The following is a 23997-nucleotide window of genomic DNA, read 5'->3' as shown; positions in this document are numbered from 1 at the left end:
GCTAGCCTTTACTTCAGTTCCAAGGGTTGCTGATTCCCACAGAGAGGGCCTGTGGAAGCCAGAAGGGTCTGGCAGGTCATGGCATTCAGAATAGCCAGATGCCTTGAGTCCCTTGAGAGTCAGGTGGCCCCTGAATCTTCTTGTTAGCCTGTAAGCCAAAATCTGTGCTTGGTTACTTTTTTTTTTTTTTTTTTAACGTCTTTAAAAAAATATGGAACACTTCACGAATTTGCTTGTCATCCTTGTGCAGGGGCCACGCTAATCTTTTCTGTATCGTTCCAACTTTAGTATATGTGCTGCCAAAGTGAGCACTCGGTTACATTTTTTTATCAGGTGTTTTTGGTCAGGAAAGATATCCCTGACCGTGTTTGAGTTCCCAAGCAGTGGGAGCTGTAGCCCCTTGTGCCTTTTGGGCCTACTGGTACAAGGTTTGGAATGAGGTGGCCTGTAGATGGTTCGGTGTATGTCATCATCACTTCGCACTCAGCCTCAGCTGTCCCCTTGATTGTTATTTGGGAGAAAGCTGTTCCCCAAGGGCATCCCCATTGTGGAGTGGGTGTCTCTAAGTTGGACATGCCCTGGAAAGCCCCCTGCCCTGCCTCAGTAACTTTCCCCACTTGGGCATCCTTGTTTTCTATCCCAGGACATCCTCTTTGACGCGAATACACACAAAGTGAAGAAGTTTGTCCTACACACCAATTACCCTGGACATTATAATTTTAATATGTGAGTATACCTGTACCTGCCCCTCCAGGAAAGAGAGCTTGTGGCTTTGGATGTTTGCTATTTCATGGAAAGCAAACATTTCCTGAGTGTTGGCTCTGTTTCTGGTATAGTACCCATTACCTTACATCTCTCCACTTATACCCATTTTACAAATAGGGAAATAGATTCAGAAAGCTTGGCCTCTTATCTGAGGTGATAGGGTCTTCAGAGCCCCCAAGCTGTGCCCTTTTTGGTTTGACTCCAGTGCCCAAATCTGGCCTCTTCCAGGGAACACTGTGTCAGGCCCAGAGCCAGGGCTTTGGGCAAGTGTGCTTGATCCTGTTTTTCCTGGGGTGCAGAGTTGAGATGTGGGGGTGGTCAAGGCCTCCCAAGGGGTTCAACCTTTACCCATCTGCCTTCTCTCTCTAGTTATCACCGCTGTGAGTTCAAGATCCCACTAACCGTAAAGAGAGGTGAGTAGTCAGTGTCCTCAGGGTAAGGAAAGGTTTTAGAATCAGTCTCTCATGATGAGAAGAGATGATGATCCGAGAAGAGGTGATGATCCAAGCAGAGAGGGTGGCAGTGGTTGGGTTTGTGGCGTCTTTGCCCACCTGCTTCTGCCCATAGCCTCAGCTCCTCTGGGTTGGGCTCTGTGTTCTGGGGGCCACAGTGTTCTTGGTCTGTAGTCTCCTGGAGGCCCTCAAGGTCTTATCCTGTGACCATGGGATTGCTGCTTTCCAAATTTCAATCCCAGTGCATAGGGTGGCTAGGGCTGAGGTCACAGGTGGGCTGAGACATCTACCTGAGCAGGTGTGGAACTGAATCCGGGCCAGGCCATCTACCAACCACCCTGTGTTCTCTTTTCAGAAAACACAGATGGTCAGACAGAAACATGCACGACCTACAGCAAGGTAAGCTCCTATTTTCCCACCTGATGCACTCTGAAAATGAGGTAGGCATCAGTCTGCCAGCAGTCTGGGTTCCCATGTCCTTTGGGCCAGCCATTTGTCACGGGTGAGGTCAGGTCCCTGCTAATCCCGTGTCACCCCCATCCCTCTTGCAGTGGGACAACATCCAGGAGCTCCTGGGCCACCCTGTGGAGAAGCCTGTTGTCCTGCACAGGTGAGTGGGAGGTTGCTGTCTCTGATCACCCCATCCGGCTCCTCACAGCCCAGAAGGCCCAGGGAGCCCTAGCAGTGGGTATGGCTTAATGACAGAAATGACAGAAATTTCTGGTGTTGCCACAAACATGCTTCCTGCCGCAACCCTGCGTGTTAGGACTAGGCCAGCTGTTCTGCATGTTTACTCGCACCAGAGAGGCTGCCCCTTGGGATAGCTCCCCCCTCTCCCACCTACCTCCAGGTATGGGGACCTTTTCGCCTCTAGTTATTCAGAAAGGGAGGCAGTTTTGACTAGCTGTCCTGGGCTCCCTTTTCCCTATCAAAGCTGCTACCTGCTTTAGTTCACAGCCCAATACCTGGTTGCATCCTGCCTGAGGCTCCCTCTCCCTCCTGACTTTGTACCACTCCAGTCCAATTGCATGTTAACTTTCTGTGCCAGCTGGACTATGTAGGATTTGGTGCTTGAATGAGGCCCATCACTATACGTAGGACCTCAAGGGCCTGTGTGGGAAACACTCACAGCCATGAGGGACCACTGGCTAATAGCCCCCATCCCAAAAGGAACCAGATGCCCTGCCTGGCCTTGGCCTCTGTCTGCCCCTCTAACTGTGGCTTCCCCGGCCTCAGGTCCTCCTCCCCAAACAACACCAACCCATTTGGCTCCACATTCTGCTTTGGTCTTCAGCGGATGATCTTTGAGGTAAGCCCTGGGGGTTGAGTGGCCGGTGGTCATGGTGAGGACAGGCAAGTGATTGAGAGAGAGATTGGGGAGGGCCTGAGGGCCCTGCTGGGCAGGTTAATCAAACAAGATGAGAGCAAATTGGGATCCCACATTTATATTTGAAAATGTGAGTACAATAGGAAAGGGAACCACAGGGCAAGTGGGGCTCAGTCCGGGGGTGTTGGGGGCCTTTAAATGCCATGTGAATGAACATGCTGTGGGGTGAGTGGCTATAGAGGCCCCACTGGCTTGGGAGAAGAATGGGCTGCCCCTGTTTTCCCATCTGGATGCCATACCTTCAGCAGACCTCTAGCAGTTCCAGAAGGACCGGACAAATGGGTATGGTCAAGTTTATATACCCCAGAGAAACAGGCAGACACAGGAGCAGAGATGACCCCCTTAGCATGAGTTGGGGGGTGTTGAGGGGTCAGTCCAGCCCCGTGTGCAGGTGGGTTGCACACACAACCTCCAGCCCCTGTGCACAGGAGATGCCTCAAGTCCCTTCTCTTCAGTCACAGCCCAGGACTGATGCCGCTGGTGGTTTTTGTGGGTTTGATTGCCTGCTCTGCTTACATTCCTTCAACTCCTCCCCCTTGACTCGCTGTCATCTTCTCATAACAGGTCATGCAGAACAACCACATTGCCTCGGTGACCCTTTATGGCCCCCCCAGGCCTGGTGCCCACCTGAGAACCACGGAACTCCCCTAGGAACATCACCACCCATGCCCCTCTGCCCCATGGAACTGTGTATCGCATCCTGTTCAGCAGGCCACCCTGTGGGTTTTCTTGGACACCTTGCCAGTGTGGAAGGGCTGTTGTGATATTTTGAGGTGGGGCTCAGGCTGGGTGCTCTGCCATGGGGTGAGGGGCCCAGATATTCTTCTGTGCGATCTCAGCCTGCTGGTGCCAACAGGGGACACAGACTGCAAAGAGAAGCACAAACTCTGAGCCTTGATACCTGGACCTAGGAGCTCTCGACTAACATGTAGGGAGACAGGGTTCTGTCTCCCCTGTCCCCCACACATTGGGAAAACTTGGGGCTCTTTCTCTGGCTGAGGACACAGGCACCCAGACAAGGACAGGGTCCTGCCTTTGGCCCAGCATTGCCACATGACCCTCAAGGCAAGCAGGTAGCATGTCCGTAGTACTTGGTTGCAACTTTTGCACTACATCCACTTTAGTTACTTGATGAGCTGGCTGTGGCCAAGGTGGCTCACTTGCCCTTCCCTGTTTATTTCTTGCATGTGCTCCCTGCCAGGCCCAGTAGGCCACCCAACTGGTTGAAACACAACTTTCTACCATCAAGGTACGTGCCCAGGCCTGGTTCCCACCCCTCTTGGAGCCAGCCTTCAAGGCCGCCTGTTCCCCTACTCTGCCCCAACCTGGCTGGCAGCGCTGCATGTTTCCATCCTGTTTGCCTCTTTGTTTTAATGCCAAAGTTTTAGCCAAAGACATCTTCCTCCTTTTTTTGTGTTTCAGCATTCTGTTCTGCACTGTGGGCTTGGCTCCCCTCCCTCAGCTCTGGGCAGTGTCCCCTGGCCGGGCCCATTCACGGCTCAAGGCCTCTGGGGCTCATGGAGGGCTGGGCTGCTCAGTCTCTTCGTGGGACTTGCTAAGGAAAGTAGCATATGTGCTTTAAAAATATTAATCCTTTTGAAAAGAATTGAGAAGAGAAATGTATAATTTTATCCCATTTTTAATATTTTGGTCTAGCAACTTGTGATACATAGATGACAATTTTGTGAGTTTTTCAAATGTGTGTACAGATTTTTGTAAATATGACTCTTTTGTAATTAACTCATGTACAGCCTCATCCTGTATAGTTTAACAATGAATGTGCAGGGGACCTGCCCCGGGCGCCTGTGTGGTGCCTGGGCCTACAGCCAGGCTTGTGTGGCGTTCCCATGACTTTGTTACTGATTGGTGTCTTCCCATGTGGACTGTGGCCTGGCCAGAGACCCTCACACATCCCACTGTGGGGCAGCCAGGACTGTTCCCATCCTCCTAGCATGGGGGAACCTTCCTCATGCCCTGCCCATACCCCTCCTCCAATAAAGACCTATGCCCTCCGCGACAGCTCCCCATGTGCTGTTGCTGGGATGTTTATACTAAAATGAGCGTGGAGGCATTGATTTTTTTGAGAAAGGGGGTGGTTGAAGAATATGGGGAAATTTACAGCTGGAGGAGTTATCTTAGAAAAAGGTTCCTTGGCTCCTCTGAAGGGGGCAGCACAGGCTCCAGTGGGAGAAAGGCACACTTGTGTGGGTGTAGGTGGGTAGCTGGACGTGGGGGAAGACTAGGTAGGACAATGCACTCAGTCCCTGTGTGCCTCCATCCCTAATGTTCCAGCTAGTCCAGGGCTCAGGAGGCGTTGGCCCCAGGAAAGCAGATCTAAAGACCTAGACGTGGCTAAGAATGCAGTTTGAAGGGGCAAATAGGAAGCAAAACACCTACTTTCAGATTGAGTTGTGGCAGAATCTGCCGGTTCCATGAGGACTGAGGCTAGGCCCCTACCCATCCCTGTGGGGTCCAGCCTTGAGAAAGATCTGCATTTGTTGGCATCACTCTAGGGGTTCCAAACTAAGAAGTATGGTCAGATTCCATGAGCCTCTGCCACCCCCACCCCCACCCACGTCCCTACTAGGAGGACCAACCACATTCACCTGCTTGGCAAAGAGCCTGGTTCACCACCACCTCAGCCCTGGCTGTCTCAAAGGGCCACCATTAGATTTGTTCCAGATCACCTCCCAATAGGTTGGGTCAGCAGGGACCAAGCTCAATCTTCACTCCCTGGGACCTTCTGGAGGCAGACACCTGGATGCCCCTTTCTGGGGAAGAACGACATACACAGCACTAATCCACCTGGGAAACCTACTCTTCAAGCTACCTCCCACTTACATCCTGGGTCTGAATGAGGGGGGCTTGGAGCTGTGACAGGTGGCTAGGGGCCCCACTGGAAGGGACCCGCAGCGACAGGCCATGGACGCGCACAGGCTGGCCCGTGCGGCCGGTGCAGCAAGTGCCACATAAGCCATATGTCAGCAGCCGAGAGCCCGTGCACTACAACCAGCTCGCGGTAAAAGCAGGGGTCGAAGGTGCGGAGGTGCGGAGCGGCTGAAGGTCGAGGGATGCCAAAGGTGCGGAAAGCAGGGTGAGGCTCAGGCGTGAGACGCAGGCGCTGTAGACACATGCCCAAAAAGACGTCGTCAATGGGGAAAAGCTCAACCTGCGCGCAGGCACCGGCCAGGCGGCGCAGCGTGGCCCCCGAGAGCACGAAGCCGCCGCCGCCTGCGTAGGCCGGGTAGGCGGGCAGGCCGTACACAGCCTCAGGGATGTAGTACTTGCTGGCCCGCACGCGGATTGGCCGCGCCTGCACTATCACGTCACCTGCAAGCAGGTCCTGCTCCGGGTCCCTTGGCGCCAGAAACTCCAGCAGGTTTCCCACGTGCACAAACACGTCGGCGTCGCCCTTAAAAACGAAGCGCACGTCGGGGCAGTAGGCGGAGGCCCAGGCCAGAAAATGGATCTCCTTGAGCGTTAGGTTGAAGAAAGTGTCGTCGAAGGCCCAGAGCAGGATGTCCGCGTACGCACGGCTCTCAGCACGCAGCAGGGCGCTCCAGTGCGTTCGAGTGCCCGCCCCCTCCGCGTCTGCCCCGTCTGTGCCCGCGCCCCGGGGCACGCCCAGCAAAAACACCCGGCGCACTAGCGCCCCCTGCACGCGACCCTCAGCACCCCACGTCTGGCGCACGGCTTGGCGCCGCTCGAAGTCCGCAGCCACCGACTTGACGGCGATGAGCAGGTCGGGTCCGCCGGGGGGTGCGCCATTTCCTCGGCACTTGTGCGGCTGGTTAATGAGGAGAGGGAAGCGCCGCTGGTCCTTGGCTCGCAGATAGCGGCCGAAGTCAAAGGGTCCCGTGGGCGTGGGCGGCTCCGGCGTATCCTCTTCGTAGGCCGGCGGGGCTGCGCCCGCGTCCGGCGCCTGAAATACGCGGAGCCCCGGCGTGGGCCCCGGCGCCGCCCTCCCTTGAGCTCCCGGCGCGCTCGTCGTCGGGGCCGCGCCATCGCGCTGCGCATAGAGCAGGAGGCCGAGGGCGGCGCCGAGGAGCAGCGTGAGCGACGCTTCTCCGCGTAGGCGCAGCCTCCGCCTCATGTCCGCCTGGCAGGCGCCCGCGGCCCCTGCGGAGAGACTCAGTCAGGGGCTCAAGACAAGGAAGCCAGCAGCCGGCAGGGGCTCCGGCCCCGCCCTCCCCGGGGGTAGAGCGCGGGAGGCCACACGCCTGGGGTCTCCGGCTGCCGGCAGTTCATCCCCCTCCGTTGTCCTCCTACTTTGGGCCCTGACCCCCCACCGGGATGGGCACCCTGAAAGGGCAAGAAGTTCCTCCTAGTAGCCGACTCCCACCCTCTCAGCTCCGGCCTAGCACGGTGCCCCAGAGCCAGAACAGGGAGACGCGGAGCCTCGGCCCCACCCCCTTCCCGCGCTGAGGCCGAATCCCTTCTACCCATCCCTACCCACCACGGCGGTCCTTGGGATCCTGATACACGTTCGGCCCTTGGGAGCGGCGTGGCCCCGGATGCCGGGGCCTCCGGGGCTCAGCGCAGGGTCCCAAGGGCGGCCATGGACGGGGCCTGGGCCAAATGCAACGTTGGCAGGAAGGGGGGCCGGGGCCGCTGCCACGTGACCCTACAGCTGTGTGCGCCCGGACATCTGGAGCTCAGTCAGCTCCGCCCTGGCGCTGCAGGGGCGCTGTCTCCGAGTGGAGACTAACCTCTGAGAGGGATCCTCACGGTCAGCTCTCTCTGGGAAGGCTCAAAGAGGTGAGTTCTGGTCTCCGTGCAGGCTCAGACTTCCCAATTCTGCCTTTCCGGGGGACGGGAAGAAGCACTAACCTTTCTGGTTAGTTTCCCCACCCCTGCCTCTCCGGAGCGGAAAGGGCCTGGGCTGGGCAGGAGCCCCAGCGCAGGAGGGCTTGGCATCGACCCCTCCCACGCCATCCTTGGAAGTGCCTCTCTTCAGCTTTCCAGGAGCCCTGGTTCCGCAAGACAGGGTCCAAAAAGTGCCCCGGATACATGGCTGCCTCCTTTCTCCTGGCTCTGCCATGCCCGCCAGCAGACACACCACGCACACAAGGACTAACAAAACTGCGTGCTCAATTCTCACAACCCTGGCAGCAGCTGTCATTGATCATGCCCAGATGGGGACGCTGCCCCTCAGGCAGTTGAGTGACTTGCCCAGGATCGTACAGGCGGAAGGTAAGAGCACTGTCCCAGATCTTCTGGAATTCAGTCCAAGACTCTTTCCTCTGTCCTCCCTTGCCCCTCTCCCTATCCACCCACTTGGATGCAGGAGAAGGGGGCCAACCCTGTCTGCTTTAACTTCACAGGTGAGCACTTCAGTCTGTCTCTCCAGAGGCAGTTCTGAGTTCTTTAGTCCCTAGTGCCCCAGGCCATCATCACCTCCTGCAGGAAGAAATAACCAAGCCTGGGCCCACTGCAGGCCAGGTAGGGCTGGCAGGGACTGGTTTAGCTTGGGGGACTCCTGAAGTAGACCAGTGAGCAAAGGGTTTGATGTGGACACAGGCGGGCAGAGAGGTGCTCTGGAGATTGAGGGCCCAGGCCTTGCCCAGCTCTGGCTGCCACCTCTCTCTTCTTGGAACTCAGAGCCTCCAAGTCCCAGCCATGCAGTGGGGCCTGGAGTAGACAACACTCACCCCGCCCCGCCCCACCCCACCCCAGAGTTTCTGAGGGCAGACTGTGAGAACCAGCACTGCTACCCAGTGCCATCCTCTTTCCAGTGGCTATGACTGCACCTTCTGACTTCTTCCCACCAATATTCTCCCTTACAAAATAAACCTTCCAAACTGAGCCTCACTCTCCCGGTCACAGACTTCTCAGGAGTCCTCTAGTCCGGCTGTCTCTGCTGCCTCACCTCCCATCCCTCCTGTGGTCTGGTTTCAGGCTGTCCACACCATGTCCCAGAAACAGCCCCCACCTAGTAACCTTCTCCCTGACTCCAGTGGACACTCCGCAGCTTTGACAGATTTGCAGCCTCCATCACAGCCAGGTGGTATTCCCCTGGCTTCCAAATCTGGTTTTCCTCCTTCCTCTTTGGGTTGCTCTTTTTTTGGTTGGTGACCTTCAGGACCTCCCCCTGGGCCACCCCACCCACTCCCACCTGTACATTTCTGAATCCTAGGCCTCGACACTCTCCTGAACTCAAAACTATAGATCCAGCTATCCTTGGACTCTCTCCCTGGATGTTCTACAGGAACATCATGCCCAACGTGTCCCAAACAGAGCAAGCACTTCACCTCCCCCAGGGCCCCTATCTCAGCAGGCAGCTCCACCTTCCATCCAACTGGCAAAGGCAGAAACTCTGGAGTCCTCTCCAACCTTCCTCATTCAGTGTCACCAGGCCTGTTGTCCTTTGTCCTAAACAGCTCTCAATGTTCATCCCTTCCCTCCATCTCTGCTGCTAACTGCCCCAGCCTGGGGCACTGTCTTTTCTCTCTCTCTGCATCCTCACCAGCCTCCCAGCCTTAACTGCCAAAACCCTTTAAAGGCCTCTCACTAGCCTCCAGATAAAATCCAAACTCTGTAAACTGGCTTACCTGACCCCATGCTATCTGCCTCCCCCACTCAACAATGGGTCTCTGCAAATCCACCCACCCCTAGATCCAGCCACTCTAAACTTTCTGTTCTAAATCCCTTCCTCTCACCTTCCTCAAGACCTCACCTGAGGCTGACCATGCCCAGAATATTGCCCTTCTCTCATTCCACCGCCCACAACATTCACACTCATTTCTCTCCCAGGAAGCCTAACCCCTAACCTGGGTTAGGCCCCTGCTCAGTTGCTCCCAGAACTCCTTGTATTTTTCACATCAAAAAACTGGTAGTATTTTATTACTGTTTCTTAATATTCAGAGTCCCAGACTGAGTGTGAACTGGGGACAGGCAGGATTCAGGTGTTTTGTTCACCACAGTATTTGCAGCACCCAGGATGATGCCTAGGATACAGCAGGTCCTTAATGAATTATATTGAATTAATGAATAGTAATAAATTGTTCTATGAATGAAGAGGTAAGGTCTGGCTGAAAGCCCCTCTTCTGCGGTGGGAAAAGGTGAGGCAGACCTCTTGCAGCAGGTCACCCATACGCTTTCTCTATCCTAGTATCTAGAACAGAACCCCCAGTGGCACCCCAGCAGACATTGTGGGTGCTTGTCCGACTCCTGGAGAGGGCAGTCATCTCTGGTTGTAAGTGTGGCCTCAGAGACCCGTGGGTGGACAGGAGGTCAGCAGTAGCAGCAGAAGGGACCCTACAGTCATCCAGGTGCTCCAAACCCTGGCTGGCCAACTGGCCGACCGCCCCTTTCTCTGGTAACCAGGCTAGGCCAGGCCGCCATGGGGATTCGTGAGGCCCAGCAAGTCCTCTGCCAGGCTGGTGAGCTCGTTCTCCTCGAGCGCCTCCACCAGGCGCTGCAGCGTGGCGCGGCGGCCCTCGGCCTGCACGAAGCGCCGCAGCAGCTGGAAGGCCTGCTCATACAGCCCTTCACGCTCGTATTCATAGGCCAGTGAGTCAAGCGCCGGGTCCCTCAATGCACGACAGCCGCGCTGCAAGGAGCGCCCCACCTTGCGCCACTTGAGGCCCACTGAGCGCGCGAACGTCTGTTGGTCCTGCAGGCTCAGCGGCCGGTTCACTGCAGGGGGAGTGGGAAGCGGAGTGAGCTCGGGACACCCTTCCATTTCCGCCCCGCGACTATCCCCCGCAGACCTCGCCCCTCCCCAAACTCCATCCTCCCGAGGATCCTGCCTCTGCTTCTCTCCGGGAGTCTCACCTACGGGCTGACCCTGGAACAGAAAAGTCTGGCCAGACGGCGGCGGCGGCGGCGGCTTCTCCTCCGACGGAGAGGGTGCCAGGGACTGCGAGGGGGCCGGAGCGCCCTCCACGTCGCCCCCTTGGCCCTCCGAGCCGCACGTCAGATTCCTGAGCGCATCCTCCAACTCTGTTAGTTCCTCATCCCGGAGCCGGTCGGGCTAGGGAGGGGAGTGCGGCGTCGGTGGGGGTCTTAGCCGCGAATCCCCACCCCACCCTGGCCCCAGCCCGGCCGCACCTTCTGGGCGAAGATGCAATTCAAACAGCGCTCCTCGTCGGTCAGCAAGGCATCTAGCTGCTCCGCGCCGGCGCGCAACTCCAGTTGCAGCGGCATGGAGTGCAGGGTCAGCTCCGCCGCCAAGCACCCTTGCAGCGCGGCGCGCAGCGCCCCCTCGCGGTAGGTGCGGAGGAAGCGGCCGCAGGCCTGGCGCCCGCTGAAACGCAACTGCACGATCAGCTGCGGATCGCTGCGGTGGATCTTGAGCATCTGCAGCACGTCGGAGCTCCCGCCACTCTCTGCGGAAGCGGGCAGTCAGGTGGCATGCGGTCCCCATGCGGGGCCATTCTCCAAGAGGCCGGAGGAGGGATGAAGCCCGAGGTAAGACGCCCTCCCCATCCCCAGACCTAGGGGCGCGGCTATACGCCAGAGCTCCCAGCTGGGAAGCAAAATTGGGATGCAAACAGCAACAACCCAGAATAAAGGCCAGGACCTATCACAGGGAGCACCCTAGGACGGAGTGTGTGCTACTCTATCCCCAACCCTGAAGCCCCAAATGAGGGTGGGCAAAAAGGACGTGGAAGAGACTTTGCAGGGTAGAAAGGGGCGTTTGCCCTGGGCAGCCAAGCCCTCTGGGTAGGTGGCTGGCGGGGCAGGGGGCGGGAGGTCTCAGGTTTTCGGCCTCCTAGTGTGGCTCCCCCCGCCCTGGAAGGAGAGGGGCTCTCGCCGCTCTGAGGCCGGAGCCAGATCTCCCAATCGGCTTCAACCTCCTGTGGCCTCTGCCCTGAGATGGGAAAAGGGGACCCGAAAGGTAGGTACTGGGGAGGGGGTCTTGGGCAAGGAGTGCTGCAGTGAGAGAGGAAAAGAAGAGAGAGGCGCGATTAGTAGACAGCAGTGAGCGGGCTGATTCGGGGAGTGGGGGGCATGGAGCAGGGGGACGTTAGTGCACACATAGGTAGATCATACAGAGACACAGAGACACAAGTCTACACCCAAGGGCACACAAGCATACACAGAGAAGACAGACCCTACGCAACCAGGCGTCCTCCTCCTCCCTTCCCCAACGAATCTTTTCCTTAAAGTGGTGGTTAAGCACAGGCCCACAGAGTTGAAGAGGTGAGGTCTCAGTCCCTGGCCCCGCCCACAAAAGGCCCCAGGCCAGCCTTTCCTCTCCAAGTGCCCGCCCACTCACGCACCTGCCAGGGCAGTCCGGAGAGCCCTGTACACCGCCACTTTCTGCTGCGGGTGAGCGTAGGCATCCGACAAGACCACCTTCTCCAGCGAGGACTCCACAAATAGGTAGGCACTGCCCACCCACTCCTCGAGCCCATTTGGCCCAGCCGCCATCTTGCCTCCTGGGGACAGAGATAGGCATTCAGATCACCCCCAACCCAGCTCTAGAAACACCTGTCCAGTCCCACGTGGCCGAGCTGTCCCCTCAGCTGACATCCAGCCATCCCCACCCAGCTGGCATACTTATGAGGGTAAGTTCATCATCCCACAGGCAGCCCCTTGTGCTTCTGGCTCTGCACAGCCCAGCCCAAACCAGCCCAGCCCAGCCAAGGTTTTCAGTGAGGACTGTCTCTCCACTGTCTTCTCAGAGAAAGAGCCCAGGGTCACAGAGATGGAAGAGGAGAGGGACAGTGTTGCAGTAGAAGCAAAGAAGTTCTGCTCCCTCCTCAGGCTAGGGTGTCTCTCTTTTCAAAGCTGACTGGAGACATCCTCATCCTGGATGGTGCCCATGCCCCACAGCACAACCAGGCCCATGTGCTGGTATGGTATGCCCTCAGCTTAAATTTGAGCCCCCAGGATCCCTGTGGGACCACAGCCCCCACTTTGGTTTTCTGACCTGAATTCCTACTATATCTCCAGGCTTCACTTCAAAGGACACCTGTAGTTTGCGCCTGCCCAGATTCCCTCCCGCAATCCTGACTGACCTCTGGGGCCTTCCCTCTTCCCTTTTCTCAATCCACATGCCTGTTGTAAGGGCTAACTCCACTCCCTAGCTCCAGGCCTGGGCAAGTGAAACAGGCCTAGCCAATCTGCATATTCCATTCCCCTTCCTGAAATGATTTGTTCAGAGTTGGGCATAGGATTCAAGTTGGACCAATCAGAATCAACCTGCAAATTTGGCTGGACCAATAGGAAAGAGGCATAAGTTTCCCTTCCTATCTTGAAGCTGAGCTAGAAGGAAGGGTAGTTCTCCTCTGCCACTGCTTGGGAAGAGCCTGACTGAGAATGAAACTGGCACAGGAGGCTACAGAGCCAAGAGATGAAAAAGTGCACTCCTAATCACACTATGTCCCATCTTGGACTTTTCCATTATGTGAGCTAAATCATTTCTGTTTATTCTGTGTTTCAGATCTGCCCCCAGACCCTAACGTGAGAGCCAAAGCTGGGACAGTACCTGGGCAGGGGCGCTCCAGCATCACCCAGACCTGGCAAGAAAAATGATACTTGATAACCCTACCCTGCGTCTGAGCACAGGGACGTACCTTTTGAGCACACCCCCCCCCAATAATCTTTTGGTAGAAAACATATTAATACTTGTGTGTTTCCCCAAAACCATAGTCTGGAAATTAACAGGAAGTTACCATTGTTTACCTCTGTTGGGGAAGGGGGAGACTTGGGGTGATTTTTATTTTCACTGTATTTAGCAATATTCTACTTTATGTAAACCGCATAGATGCAGTCCCGCCCCAAGGGGTGGGTAAGTAGGGGTGGGACCGGGCCGTGGTCTCCCCAGCAGGCCTACCTGCGGGACATTGAAAACCTGGAGGAGGGGGTAAGCTCCCTCACACTCACTACGAGTGGACAAATGGGAGAAGTCAAACAGGCCTGCCGGGCTAGAGGTCGAGAAGGCCAGATAACGTTTGAGAAGCGGCCGGGGCCCTTGGCTCGCTTCGCGCCCTTGGGAACTCCTTTCTACGTGTCCTTCCAAAGAAGCCCCTCCTCGGGAAGCCCCGCGCCCCACCCACCCGGAGTCCGCCTCTCTGCGGGCGGGGCCGGGCTGGGTCCTAGGAGCTCTTAGCTGAGCTGAGAACTCTTAGCTGGGTACCGACTCAAGAAAATATGCCCCTACGACCGGGAGCCAGCCGGTGCAGCGTTCTATTAACACGGCCTAACAGTCCCCGGGTAGCCCCACCTCTGGCAGGGTGGACGGTGACGGCCTGCTGGCGGGCGTGGCCCCTCAAGGACTGACAGGCTGAGAGTCCCAGCATCCTACTTAGCTGGGCCGCTCCCGAGCTCTCGACAGGAGCTCCCCGGCCTCCCTCGTTCTGGAGTTCTGCTCTTGCTACTGGCTGGGGCGAGCAAAGGGTTTCTGCTCAAATATCTGTTCAGAAACAGCCCCACCCCCTCCTCTCACCCACAGGGCCCTGCCGCCCCTTGAAATCCCCTAACTGGGACAAGGAACTTTCGGGGACCAAGGTCCGTACCCTCTCTCCCGCCTCCCACGGAAACAGCCCAATAGGCCACCACCACCACCTGACCCGAGCAGCCGCGGATGACAACCGCGCCGCACCCATGCTTCTGAGCCAGGATCCACCTCGGCTCCTGCCGGCACCGGGAAGCCCACCCACTCTCTGCACTAACCTGGCCGCCTCCGCCCGTCCTGGATTCCCACGCCCGCCCGGCTCCACTGGATTCGCGCTGCTTCCGGGTGTGCGCGGAGCGCAGGGGCGGCGCCCCAGTCCGAGCCGCCCCATCTGTCCCGGCGTCCCGCCCCTCAGGCTCCCCGCGGTTCCTTCCCACCACTGTCCTCCGCCGCCAGTCCCCAGTCTCTGGGCAAAACCCACCTGGTCCGCTGAGCAGGTAAGAAACTGGCGCCTGAGGTTAGACGGCAGGAAGAACCGCCCGCGGCAAGGGACTTCGAGGACTTGTGGTTCTTACGAGGCCGGAGGGCCCCAGGGTGAGAGCTGCTCCTCTTCCTCCAGCGGGCAACGGATGGATCAACAAGGAGGCGCCCCCTGAGGACCAGACGTTTCTGGTGCCTTCTGTATGGTAGAGCTCGAAGATCTCTGATCTCTGATACTCCCTGACACTCTGAACGGGGTGCCGGTGGGTCCCAAGTTCAGGCCTGGCGGAGGGTATCAGAAGCCCCAGGATACGCGAGGCGCAAATTCCAGCAGGGACCGTTAGCTAGACAATAGAAAACTGGCCAGTGGCGTGAAACGTTGGGTACGAAACCTTTAAGCACCTTAAACTAAAATTGGCAGCTTCAAAGAGGACGCACACATTCCAACAAAGACCGCGCTCTGAGGTGGGTCTGCCGAATTCCAGCTGAACCTAAGCCGCCCAACGGGAGCCTGGGCTGCTCGGGGTTCAGGATCGGAACTTGAACCCAGGGTTCCTCAGGCCCCAGAAACCCAAGACTTTCTCCGCCCCGCCGGCCTTTTCTTGGAAGCACTCAGGACACCTCCCCCTGCGAGGTGGAGGAAAGAGCCTCCCTTCTCTGGGCGGATTTGGTTGTGCCCCACCCGCGTCCCTGCTTTCTGATTGGCTTATGGTCTCTGCCAATTAAAAGTTTTCCCTAATGATCCCGCCCTATTAACCCTATCTTTACTCTCTAGTGACTGGCGGGGCTAGGACCGGGTTTCTCAACTTGGGGCCTGTAGAATCCACAGGCGCTTGTTGAAATTCAGATTCCTGGGCCCTACTCTTTTCGGAGAGCCTAACTTAGTAGGTGGGGCCGTGGAATCTGTAGTGTGAACAAGTGTCCAAGTGATTCTGATGCCCCGCGCCCTTTGAGAATGCCTCATTTCAATGGTCCTCGGTGCTTGGGCTTAGTCCTTCCCTAGTACTCAGGGTCGAAATTGGAAGGGAAGCAGTTCAGTGACCCCTGTGAGACTAGTCTGGGCCATCTGGAGGCTGTAAGCGGGTAGTAGAGGGAGGCAGCAGGAGGCAAGAGGGGCCCTCTGAGCTGGGGGGAGGACGTGGTTGTCTGGAGTCAGAGCCTGTGCATCCGCCTTCGAACTTGCTCAGAGAAAACTTTGGTAACTAGAAGAAAGATCCCATAGCATCATCCCAAATCCGGTATTCGGCTTTATCAACGTGGTGCACCGGTCGTGGTTGAGTTCCTTCTAATATAGCATAAAACGTGGATTTGCTCAACAAGTGAGAACGTAGTTTAAAGGAGAATCAGAGATCCTCGGCTTCCAGGGCAGATTTCATGGGTCTGTGACCTGTGCACTGCACAGGGCCCCAGGCTTGGTTTAATAACTTGGTTAAATGCTCTGCTGTCGCTGTCTTGAAACCCTTAATAATGTTTTGAGCAAAGAGACCCACATTTTCATTTTGCACTGGGCTCTGCAAATTACATAGCAGCTCCTGGGCTACAAGCATTTCTACACGTAGGCTCCAGGTGTTTCCCTCAACACTTTGGCCTTCCTGCAGCGGTACCCCCACCCCGCGCCCGGCCATGGCGGAGCCTGGAGAACAACTGCCGGAGGAGGTGCTGGCACTCATTTTCCGTCACCTGCCCCTGCGGGACCGCGCCGCTGCCGCGAGGGTTTGCAGAGCTTGGGCTGCCGCTGCCACCTGCAGCACTGTGTGGCACAACACGAACATCAGGTGAGCAGGCTCCTCCCCCTCCCGCCTTCTCCCTGGCTCGGTGGAGTCAGGGGTTGGGGAGATACAGTGACTCTCCCCATATTAAAAAGCGTAATCAGGACTTCCAGCGGTCCAGTGGTTAAGACTGGGCACTTCCAATTCAGGGGGCGTGAGTTCGATCCCTGGTCAGGGAACTAAGATTCCACACGCACGAGCCCCCCCCCCCCAAAAAGTGTAATAATTTCTAACATTTATTGGCCGCCCACTGTGTACCAACCATTGTTCTAAGTGCCTTACACATATTAATTTATTTAATCCTCACTAAAACTTTATGTGGTAGATAGGTGGTATTATTATCTCCGTTGCACAGATAGAAAATTGAGACAGAGAGATTTAATCACTTCTTACTCAGCTGAGAAGTAGCAGAGGCAAATGTGAACCTGGCAATCCAGAGGCCACGCCCCGCCTCCTTAAAGACCGCTGAGAAAGCCCTGTTCTTAAAATATCATTGGCTCTCCGTGGCAAGGTTTCAACCAGCGGCAGATGCATCTGAAGTCTTCTAAAGGGATAGGATGGGAGTTCCCTTCTAGCATCACCTTGGAGCGACCAGGCATGGTCGGGACAGGGAGGTATGTGGGGAGGGGGCAGGAAGTGGGGATGGTAGCTGGAACCCAGGCTGAGGAGGGGGTTAGAGGCCTCTCTCCAGGTCGCGGGGACTGGGCCGGCTGATGCCTTTTCTCCACCACTCTACCCCCAAGTTGCGACTGTGAGCTAGAAGGCATGCAGCCGCAGTATCTGTCCGCTTGCCTGGACCACGTTCAGAATCTACGTCTGGAATTTGTGCCGTCCAGGGAGCCGAGCCGCCTGGCGGCCATAGAGTTGCTGACCGCACTGGCTGGCCGTAACCCCGAGCTGCGAGGCCTGTGCCTGGAGTGCCGCGGAGAAAAGCGGCTCTTCGATTCCGGCCGCGACGTCCTGGACGCCGTGCACGCCCTCTGTAGGGCTGCCCGCGCGCTGCGCCACCTCGACCTGCGGCGCTTGCCCTTCACACTGGACGACGCGCTGGTGCTGCAGGTGGCACACGGCTGCCCGGAGCTCTGCAGCCTTTTCCTGGATAACAGTACGCTGGTGGGCAGCGTGGGGCCAGGCTCCGTGCTGGAGTTACTAGAGGCCTGCCCCTGCCTACGCGCCCTCGGCCTGCACCTGGCCAGCCTGTCGCGCACCGCGCTCGAGGCACTGGCGGCGCCAGACCGCGCACCTTTTGAGCTCCTGGCCCTGCGGTGCGCATGTCCCGAAGACGCACGCGCGCCGCCCCTGCCTAACGAAGCCTGGGCCGAGCTGAGCCGCCGCCACCCTGGACTGGCCGTAGAGCTGGAGCTGGAGCCGGCTCTGCCTGCCGAGAGCGTGACGCGCGTCCTGCAGCCTGCTGTGCCCGTGGCTGCGCTGCGCCTCATCCTCTCTGGGGACACCGTAGGCCCGGTGCGCTTCGCAGCGCGCCACTACGCCGCAACCTTGCGCGCGCTCGAAGTGCGCGCTGCCGCCTCTGCCGAGCTGGACGCCGCGCTGGAGGAGCTGGCAGAGCGCTGCGCGGGCCTGCACGAAGTGCACTGCTTCTGCGTGGTGCGACCCTCCGTGCTGCACGCCTTCCGCACGCACTGCCCGCGCCTGCGCAGCTACACGCTCAAGCTAACGCGGGAGCCACATCCCTGGCGGCCCACGCTTGTGGCGTGAGGCGACAAACCCTCTTTCCCCTCCCTGCGGACGTGTGACCTCTGAGATGCTGCGTGGGTTTGCCCCGGGGCGCGTCAGCTGCTAGTCCGCTCCTTTAGGACTCTGTTGCCTCTTGTCCCTCTCGAGAATTGGGGGCTGTGGGATGGCGTCGGTACCAGCGCGGAGCAACCTGAGTCCACTCGTTGCTGTCAACATCTGCAGACACCCACTGTCCCCGCCATACGGGGATCACCCTCCTCCAACCCCAGTCCTCTGCAAACGTTGCTCGGCGGCCCCGGCGTGGGAGGAGGGAGGGCACTGGCTCAAAGCATGCCTCAGGGTTGAGTGTGAAATAAATCAAGCAGTATCTCTACGTCCTGTGAAAGGCCGGGTCCGCTCTGAAGGGTGAGGGAGGAGAACCAGCAGAGGCCGGAGGAGGGGTCCGGGCAGGGGTGGGAGAGTTCGAGACCTCAAGGTTTACTTCCACTGGTACGGCTGCGGGGGTCAGTGTCGGGGCACTCGCATCTTCGGAATGACAACGCCCCAAGGTTCGGCGGGAGGGGGCCAGCTTCTCCTTCCCCCACCCTCCCGCTCTCAAGCTCGCTCCTATCTGCCCCTCTACCCGAGGCTTCACTATGCCCACGCCATCGCCTTATAGGAATTTCCCAGCCCACACCACGCTGTGTACGCTCGATTCTCCCGAAGAACAAAGGAGGAAACAGCGGGCCTGAGAGAGGGGTGGGACTCGAACGCAGGTCTACCGCCCTACCGCACCCCGCCCCCACGCACATACTGCCCTTTCTGTCTGCCGGTGCTGAGGCCGCGGTCAGAGCCCCGCCCCGCTGGTTCGCACGTGGCCCCCACCTGACCCGGCGCCGGGAGGCGGAGTAGGGCGGAGCGGGCGGCAAACGCAGCACTTTCCGCGGCTTTGACAAGCCCGCGGCGGCCGGGCCCAAGCGCTAAACGGGGCCGGGACTGCGCCATGCAGGACGCGCCAGCCGCGCTGCCCACGGAGCCGGGCCCTAGCCCCGTGCCAGCCTTCCTTGGCAAGCTATGGGCGCTGGTGGGCGACCCGGGCACCGACCACCTGATCCGCTGGAGCCCGGTGAGGGCTGGGGCCTTTCGACTTCCTCAGTGGTCCCCGGGATTCCTCCACGTCAGTGAACGTCCACGCTCACCCAATCCCTGCCTGGGACGGGGCTGAGGGTCCCTTGATTCAGCCGTCCAGGGTATGCGACGGCTTGGAGGGGGTATTCGAGATGGAGGTGAGGCGACTTCCTCTGGGCAGAGGAAAGGGTAGGAGACTTCTGGAGGAGACCTAGAACCCGAAGGATCTTCCAGGTCATTTAGTTCCCACCGTGCCCATCAGACAGATTGGAACACAGAGGCCAGGAGAAGGGAAGGGCTGGGCCTGGTTCTAGTTCAGAGTCACATCGCGGGTCTGGGAGCCGTCCGGGGCTGGAACCCAGGTTTGGCCTCTGCTCCTCCTTTCAGAGAACCGAGTACGGAGTCTGGGTGGGCTGGGATGGAGATTGTGGTCGCCCCAGGCTAGGCCAGAGCTGGTTCTGGCCTGGCCTCGTCCCACGTCCCCACGAATGGCAGTCTCGGTCCCCAGAGTGAGTGCGAGTGTGTATGCGCGCGCGCTAGAGCGCTGGCTTGGCCGTGGGCGGGCACCGCTCACGGTGTCGTCTGGTCTCCGCCCGCACGGTGGGTGGGCGAGCGGCGTTCTCCACAGAGCGGGACCAGTTTCCTCGTCAGCGACCAGAGCCGCTTCGCCAAGGAAGTGCTGCCCCAGTACTTCAAGCACAGCAACATGGCGAGCTTTGTGCGGCAACTCAACATGTGTGAGTCCCTAGGGCCGGGCGGGACGCGGGCGTGGGTGACTTGGTGCGCGGGGACGGGGCAATTTACGCCCCCACGCCCTACTCCCTAGACGGTTTTCGGAAGGTGGTGAGCATCGAGCAGGGTGGCCTGCTGAGGCCGGAACGGGACCACGTCGAGTTCCAGCACCCGAGCTTCGTGCGCGGCCGAGAGCAATTACTGGAACGCGTGCGGCGTAAGGTGGGGGCGGCCTGCAGGAACCAGCAAACCCGGGTGTAGGTGGGACAGCTGTTTCCTGCAACTGTGACTTGAGGGTGCCTCCCACCTGCAGGTGCCTGCGCTGCGCGGCGACGACGGCCGCTGGCGCCCTGAGGACCTGGGCCGGCTTCTGGGCGAGGTGCAGGCTTTTCGGGGAGTGCAGGAGAGCACCGAGGCGCGGCTGCGGGAGCTCAGGCAGTGCGGGGGAGGGGGCGGAGGAGGATGGGGAGGGGGAAGGGGGGGTCTGGGCGAGAGGGCACTGGCTTCCAGGCGTTTCTGGGCAGCTCCTTCCTCTCTCGTGCCTTGGCGCCTCCATCAAGACCAATGGGCCGAGCTGAGGAAGTCTGTTGTCTATGGACGGATGATCATCCGACTGGGCGCGGGTTCAGGCCTGCCATTCTGTGGGGGGTGGTGACCGGGCGAACTCTCAGATGCCTCAGCACCCTCCCACGCCTTTCCCCCAGGCAGAACGAGATCTTGTGGAGGGAGGTGGTGACGCTGCGGCAGAGCCACGGTCAGCAGCACCGGGTCATTGGCAAGGTGTTCCTCTCCCCCCTACCCCACTTCTCTCTCTCACTCCTGAACGTACCCGCCCCCCCCCCCCCGCCAGTCCTGGAAGCCACCTGGAGTGCCTCATTAGGGTGGGGGGCAAGGTCCAAAGTGTGAGTTAACCCTTTGCTTTCTCTTCAGCTGATCCAGTGTCTCTTTGGGCCACTTCAGGCGGGGTCTAGCAGCACAGGAGCTAAGAGAAAGCTGTGAGTGAGAAACCCAGGGACGCCCCCACCCCTTCCAGGACCCTCACAGAAACCCAGGCAGGACTCCTTCTCCTCCAGAAGCCCCTTCACCTGGAATCCTCATTCTTTTCCCCTGCATTACAGTCTTCCTCACCCAATGGCCATCCCCCCAAGGGCCCCCTTCCAGGGCTTTCCCCCTCTACCCCCAACCCTACCACCAAACCCCCACTCTCAGACCCCTCAGTTCCAGGACCTTAACCCGTATTTCCACCCCATCATCCCCTTCCCCCTCACCCCAAAGCATCCCAACAGCAGAGGGTCTGGGTCTCAAACCATGCTCCCTCCCTCCCCTCTCTACCCCCAAAGGGCCCCCATCTCTGGGGGGAGCCCCTTCTGCCTCCAGCATGTGACTGATGCCCTGGCAACAGGCCTCAGCTCTGCTGACTTGGCTGCTGGGGCCTGTGGGAGGGAGGTGGTGCAGGCTGAGGGGCATGGGAGATGAACCTACCCAGCCCCCTGCCTGTGCCCTGGCCACCCTGCACAGGTCCCTGATGCTGGATGAGGGGTGCCCAACACCAGCCAAATTCAACGCCTGCCCCCTACCTGGTGCCCTCCTGCAGGACCCCTACTTTATCCAGTCGGTAGGTTTTTGCTTCTCCTCTCTTCCCTAGAGCACAGCTCGGTTTATGGAGAGCCTGTTCCCTTTCCCCATTCCCCAAAAAGAAGAGAAGATGGAGGCCAGCCTTCCCTCCCACCAGACCCAGGCTCCCCAGCATGGGCCCAGCCTTCTCCCTCAAACCTTCCCCCTTAGATCTAGCCCATGTGGTACTGGTTGGGTTCTGGCTCACCCTGTGGCTTGAGGTGAAGGGCTGGGCCTCATCTTCTACTTACAGCCTCTCCCAGAGACCACCCTGGGCCTCAGCAGCCCTCACAGGGCCAGGGGCCCCATCATCTCTGACATTCCGGAAGACTCTCCATCCCCTGAAGGAACCAAGCTTTCTCCCTCCAGTGGTGGCAGGAGGTAAGAGGGACAGGGGCTGCCCTCTGGGGAGCCTGTGGCTGAGGGCCTGGCAGCCCAGATGGCTGTGGGGATGGGGGAGAGGTCAGTGCCAGGGTCTGGCTGAAGCTTTTCTCTGGTACAGGGAGAAGGGCCTGGCACTGCTCAAAGAAGAGCCAGCCAGCCCAGGGGGGGAAGGCGAGGCCGGGCTGGCCCTGGCCCCAAACGAGTGTGACTTCTGCGTGACAGCACCCCCACCACTGCCTGTGGCTGTGGTGCAGGCCATCCTGGAAGGGAAAGGGAGCCTCAGCCCCGAGGGGCCCAGGAGTGCCCAGCAGCCTGAACCAAGAGGCCCCAGGGAGGTTCCTGACAGGTGAGCAGAGAGACCATTTTTGACTGTAAGCCCTGTGGGCCACTTCTGCAGCTAGATCAGCACTAACTAGCCCCCAGACTTCCCAGCCTTCTCTGCCCCTTGGTGGCTGGCTCAGGGGGGTGGGTGGGTGTCGGTTGGGCACCACGGTCTCACCTGATTTCTCAGAGCTGCTCTAAGGAGTACCAGCTTCAGAGGCCCCTGGAAAGTGGAAACATCTCAGTGGTAGGGCTCAGGAATCTGCATTTTAAATGCAACCACTGGGGTGCTTGTAAAGATTGTAAAGTACACAACAGTTTAAGAACCACTGGTATTGATAATTGCATAGGGAGGGGACACAACCCAAACCTCAGGCCAAAAGTTGGAGGCAGAGGCACTCTCTGTGTGCCCCTCTATGTGTGTGTGTGGGATCCTCTTCCAGCATTTTCTATATGTTGTCAGATTTAGATCCTGATGTATTCAGGTTCCTTGGGAACCTAATGGGGGGTGGGGTTGGGCACTGCAGGCCAACGGCAGTTTTCCGTGCACAGGGGGCCTCTGGACCTGGAGAGAGGAGCCCGGAGCCCGGAGAGTCTGTTGCCTCCAATGCTGCTTCGGGCCCCCCCTGAAAGTGTGGAGCCTGCAGGGCCCCTAGATGTGAGTACACCTTCAGTAGGGCAGGGGCATGGGGCTTGGTGGGGTCCAGCTGTTTGTGCAGCCTGGGGAGGACACCATTGACCCAGAGCTCCCCCTAGGTGCTGGGCACCAGCCTCCAAGGGCGGGAGTGGACTCTCATGGACTTAGACATGGAGCTGTCCCTGGTAAGATGGGGGTGGGGAGGGCAGGGGGTTCAGGGTTGTTCAGCCAAGCCTTTTAGTCCACAGCTGTTCTCCCTCAGCCAAAGCCCCAGCTCCCCTCCCCAGCTGCTTCCTGGGGTTCTCTTATGCAGTTGCAGCCCTTGGTTCCAGAGAAGGGTGAGACTGAGCTGGCGGTCAAGGGGTTAAATTCTCCAGGGCCAGGTAATAATTGTGGTGACTCAGGACCTGGGGGTGGCCCTAAGGGGCCGGAGCTACCACGATTGTGTGGGCTGGGCAGTTGGTGTTTTGGAGGGAAATCCCCCGAGCCAGGCTGCTCTGCAGAGTACTGCTTAAGCTGCCTGAGCCACTGGAAGAGAGTGGGGAGGTTGAGAGTGGATGTTTCATCCTAACTGACCGGAGGGCAAGGCGAGTGAGGCTCTCCTTCCCTGAAGAAAGGAGGCGACCGTTTCTCCCGGCTGAGCACAGCCCCACTCTTCCTAGGGAAGGACTCCATGCTGGGGGCACCACTCCTGCTGGATGTCCAAGCCGCTTTGGGAGGCCCAGCCCTCAGCCTGCCAGGAGCTTTAACCATTTACAGCACCCCTGAGAGCCGCGCCTCCTACCTGGGCCCAGGGGCCAACCCCTCCCCCTGAGAGCCCTCTCCACTCTGAAACCAGCCTGGCTGAGGGGCGGGCTAGCCGGTAGCACGCCCGGCTCGGCTTCCTTGAGCCCCTGCTGGAGGCTGAGTGAAGCCCCTCCTACTTTGGCAGCCCCTCTCCAATACCGAGCCCTGCATAAAACTGCGTTTTTTTCTGTGTTTCTGGTCTCTTTTCTCTACCGACCATGGAGCACAGAAGTCATGGGTGGGGGGCGACTTGGCATTCGTAGCAGCGTCCAGATCCTAGGGCTTTAATATTTAATCGAGGAACCCTTGAAGGGTGGAGGTGCTTGGGGAGCCTGCCCCTAGTTCTCCTGCTTAGGCCCCATCCTCCGGGTCCGAATCCTGGGCTGGCGCGTGGCCACTGCGACCTCCGGGAAGCGGGGGCTTTTGGCGTCACACCCAGCACCGCAGTGCATCCGTTCTGTGAGCCTGGGTAAGCTGGTCTCCTCTGAGCCTTGTCTGTGACAGGCAGAGATGGGTCGACG

General features: G+C 58.7%; 5 protein-coding genes and 1 non-coding gene across 12 annotated transcripts in view; 3 read left to right on the top strand and 3 right to left on the bottom strand.

Annotated features, from left to right (window-relative positions):
- The window catches only part of PHAF1 (phagosome assembly factor 1), a 28505-nt gene extending 23866 nt beyond the window's left edge, over positions 1–4639 (top strand). For both annotated transcript variants that reach the window (XM_061173611.1, XM_061173610.1), the window contains 6 exons: positions 644–726; positions 1135–1178; positions 1573–1616; positions 1769–1827; positions 2454–2526; positions 3169–4639. In XM_061173611.1, the coding sequence (XP_061029594.1) occupies positions 644–726; positions 1135–1178; positions 1573–1616; positions 1769–1827; positions 2454–2526; positions 3169–3255 (390 nt within the window). In that variant the 3' untranslated portion in view covers positions 3256–4639. The remainder of the gene's footprint in view (positions 1–643; positions 727–1134; positions 1179–1572; positions 1617–1768; positions 1828–2453; positions 2527–3168) is intronic.
- Positions 206–312, bottom strand: LOC133079237 (U6 spliceosomal RNA). The gene has a single exon (XR_009698116.1). It is a non-coding gene; the product is annotated as a U6 spliceosomal RNA (small nuclear RNA).
- A 557-nt stretch (positions 4640–5196) lies between the features above and the next one.
- B3GNT9 (UDP-GlcNAc:betaGal beta-1,3-N-acetylglucosaminyltransferase 9) lies at positions 5197–7508 on the bottom strand. 3 transcript variants are annotated; one of them, XM_061172593.1, is made up of 2 exons: positions 7314–7508; positions 5197–6723 (listed from the first exon to the last, which is right to left on the bottom strand). In XM_061172593.1, exon 2 carries the CDS (start codon positions 6695–6697, stop codon positions 5489–5491), a length of 1209 nt encoding a protein of 402 aa, XP_061028576.1. In that variant the 5' UTR covers positions 6698–6723; positions 7314–7508; the 3' UTR covers positions 5197–5488. The 3 variants fall into 3 exon arrangements, with proteins under 3 accessions (XP_061028576.1, XP_061028575.1, XP_061028574.1); XM_061172592.1 differs by lacking the exon at positions 7314–7508 and adding an exon at positions 7057–7184; XM_061172591.1 differs by lacking the exon at positions 7314–7508 and adding an exon at positions 7061–7184.
- Positions 7509–9361: 1853 nt separating this feature from the next.
- TRADD (TNFRSF1A associated via death domain) lies at positions 9362–14690 on the bottom strand. Of its 3 annotated transcripts, XM_061172709.1 has the most exons (6): positions 14230–14281; positions 13043–13073; positions 11832–11990; positions 10657–10934; positions 10381–10579; positions 9362–10242 (listed from the first exon to the last, which is right to left on the bottom strand). In XM_061172709.1, the coding sequence occupies exons 2-6, from the start codon at positions 13062–13064 to the stop codon at positions 9932–9934; spliced, it is 969 nt and encodes a 322-aa protein (XP_061028692.1). In that variant the 5' UTR covers positions 13065–13073; positions 14230–14281; the 3' UTR covers positions 9362–9931. The 3 variants fall into 3 exon arrangements, with proteins under 3 accessions (XP_061028692.1, XP_061028694.1, XP_061028693.1); XM_061172711.1 differs by lacking the exons at positions 13043–13073; positions 14230–14281 and adding an exon at positions 14433–14690; XM_061172710.1 differs by lacking the exon at positions 13043–13073 and having other exon boundaries at positions 9363–10242; positions 14230–14287.
- On the top strand, positions 14141–18251 carry FBXL8 (F-box and leucine rich repeat protein 8). Its single transcript, XM_061172708.1, is given in 3 exon segments — positions 14141–14448; positions 16030–16206; positions 16944–18251. Coding segments are annotated over 3 exon segments (1458 nt in total). The 3' UTR covers positions 17917–18251.
- A 622-nt stretch (positions 18252–18873) lies between these two features.
- HSF4 (heat shock transcription factor 4) lies at positions 18874–23649 on the top strand. Of its 2 annotated transcripts, none has more exons than XM_061173105.1 (13): positions 18874–19000; positions 19631–19739; positions 19829–19956; positions 20048–20172; positions 20439–20514; positions 20665–20729; positions 21253–21349; positions 21602–21729; positions 21851–22078; positions 22606–22711; positions 22810–22875; positions 23004–23073; positions 23353–23649. In XM_061173105.1, exons 1-13 carry the CDS (start codon positions 18878–18880, stop codon positions 23502–23504), a joined length of 1473 nt encoding a protein of 490 aa, XP_061029088.1. In that variant the 5' UTR covers positions 18874–18877; the 3' UTR covers positions 23505–23649. The 2 variants fall into 2 exon arrangements, with proteins under 2 accessions (XP_061029088.1, XP_061029089.1); XM_061173106.1 differs by having other exon boundaries at positions 21576–21729; positions 21955–22078.
- The last annotated feature ends 348 nt before the right edge of the window (positions 23650–23997 follow it).

The sequence above is a fragment of the Eubalaena glacialis genome, chromosome 18 (assembly GCF_028564815.1).
Source record: "Eubalaena glacialis isolate mEubGla1 chromosome 18, mEubGla1.1.hap2.+ XY, whole genome shotgun sequence".
Classification (NCBI taxonomy): Eukaryota; Metazoa; Chordata; class Mammalia; order Artiodactyla; family Balaenidae; genus Eubalaena; species Eubalaena glacialis.
The sequence above is the reverse complement of the archived record's forward strand: the minus strand, read 5'-3'. Positions and strand labels throughout refer to the sequence as shown.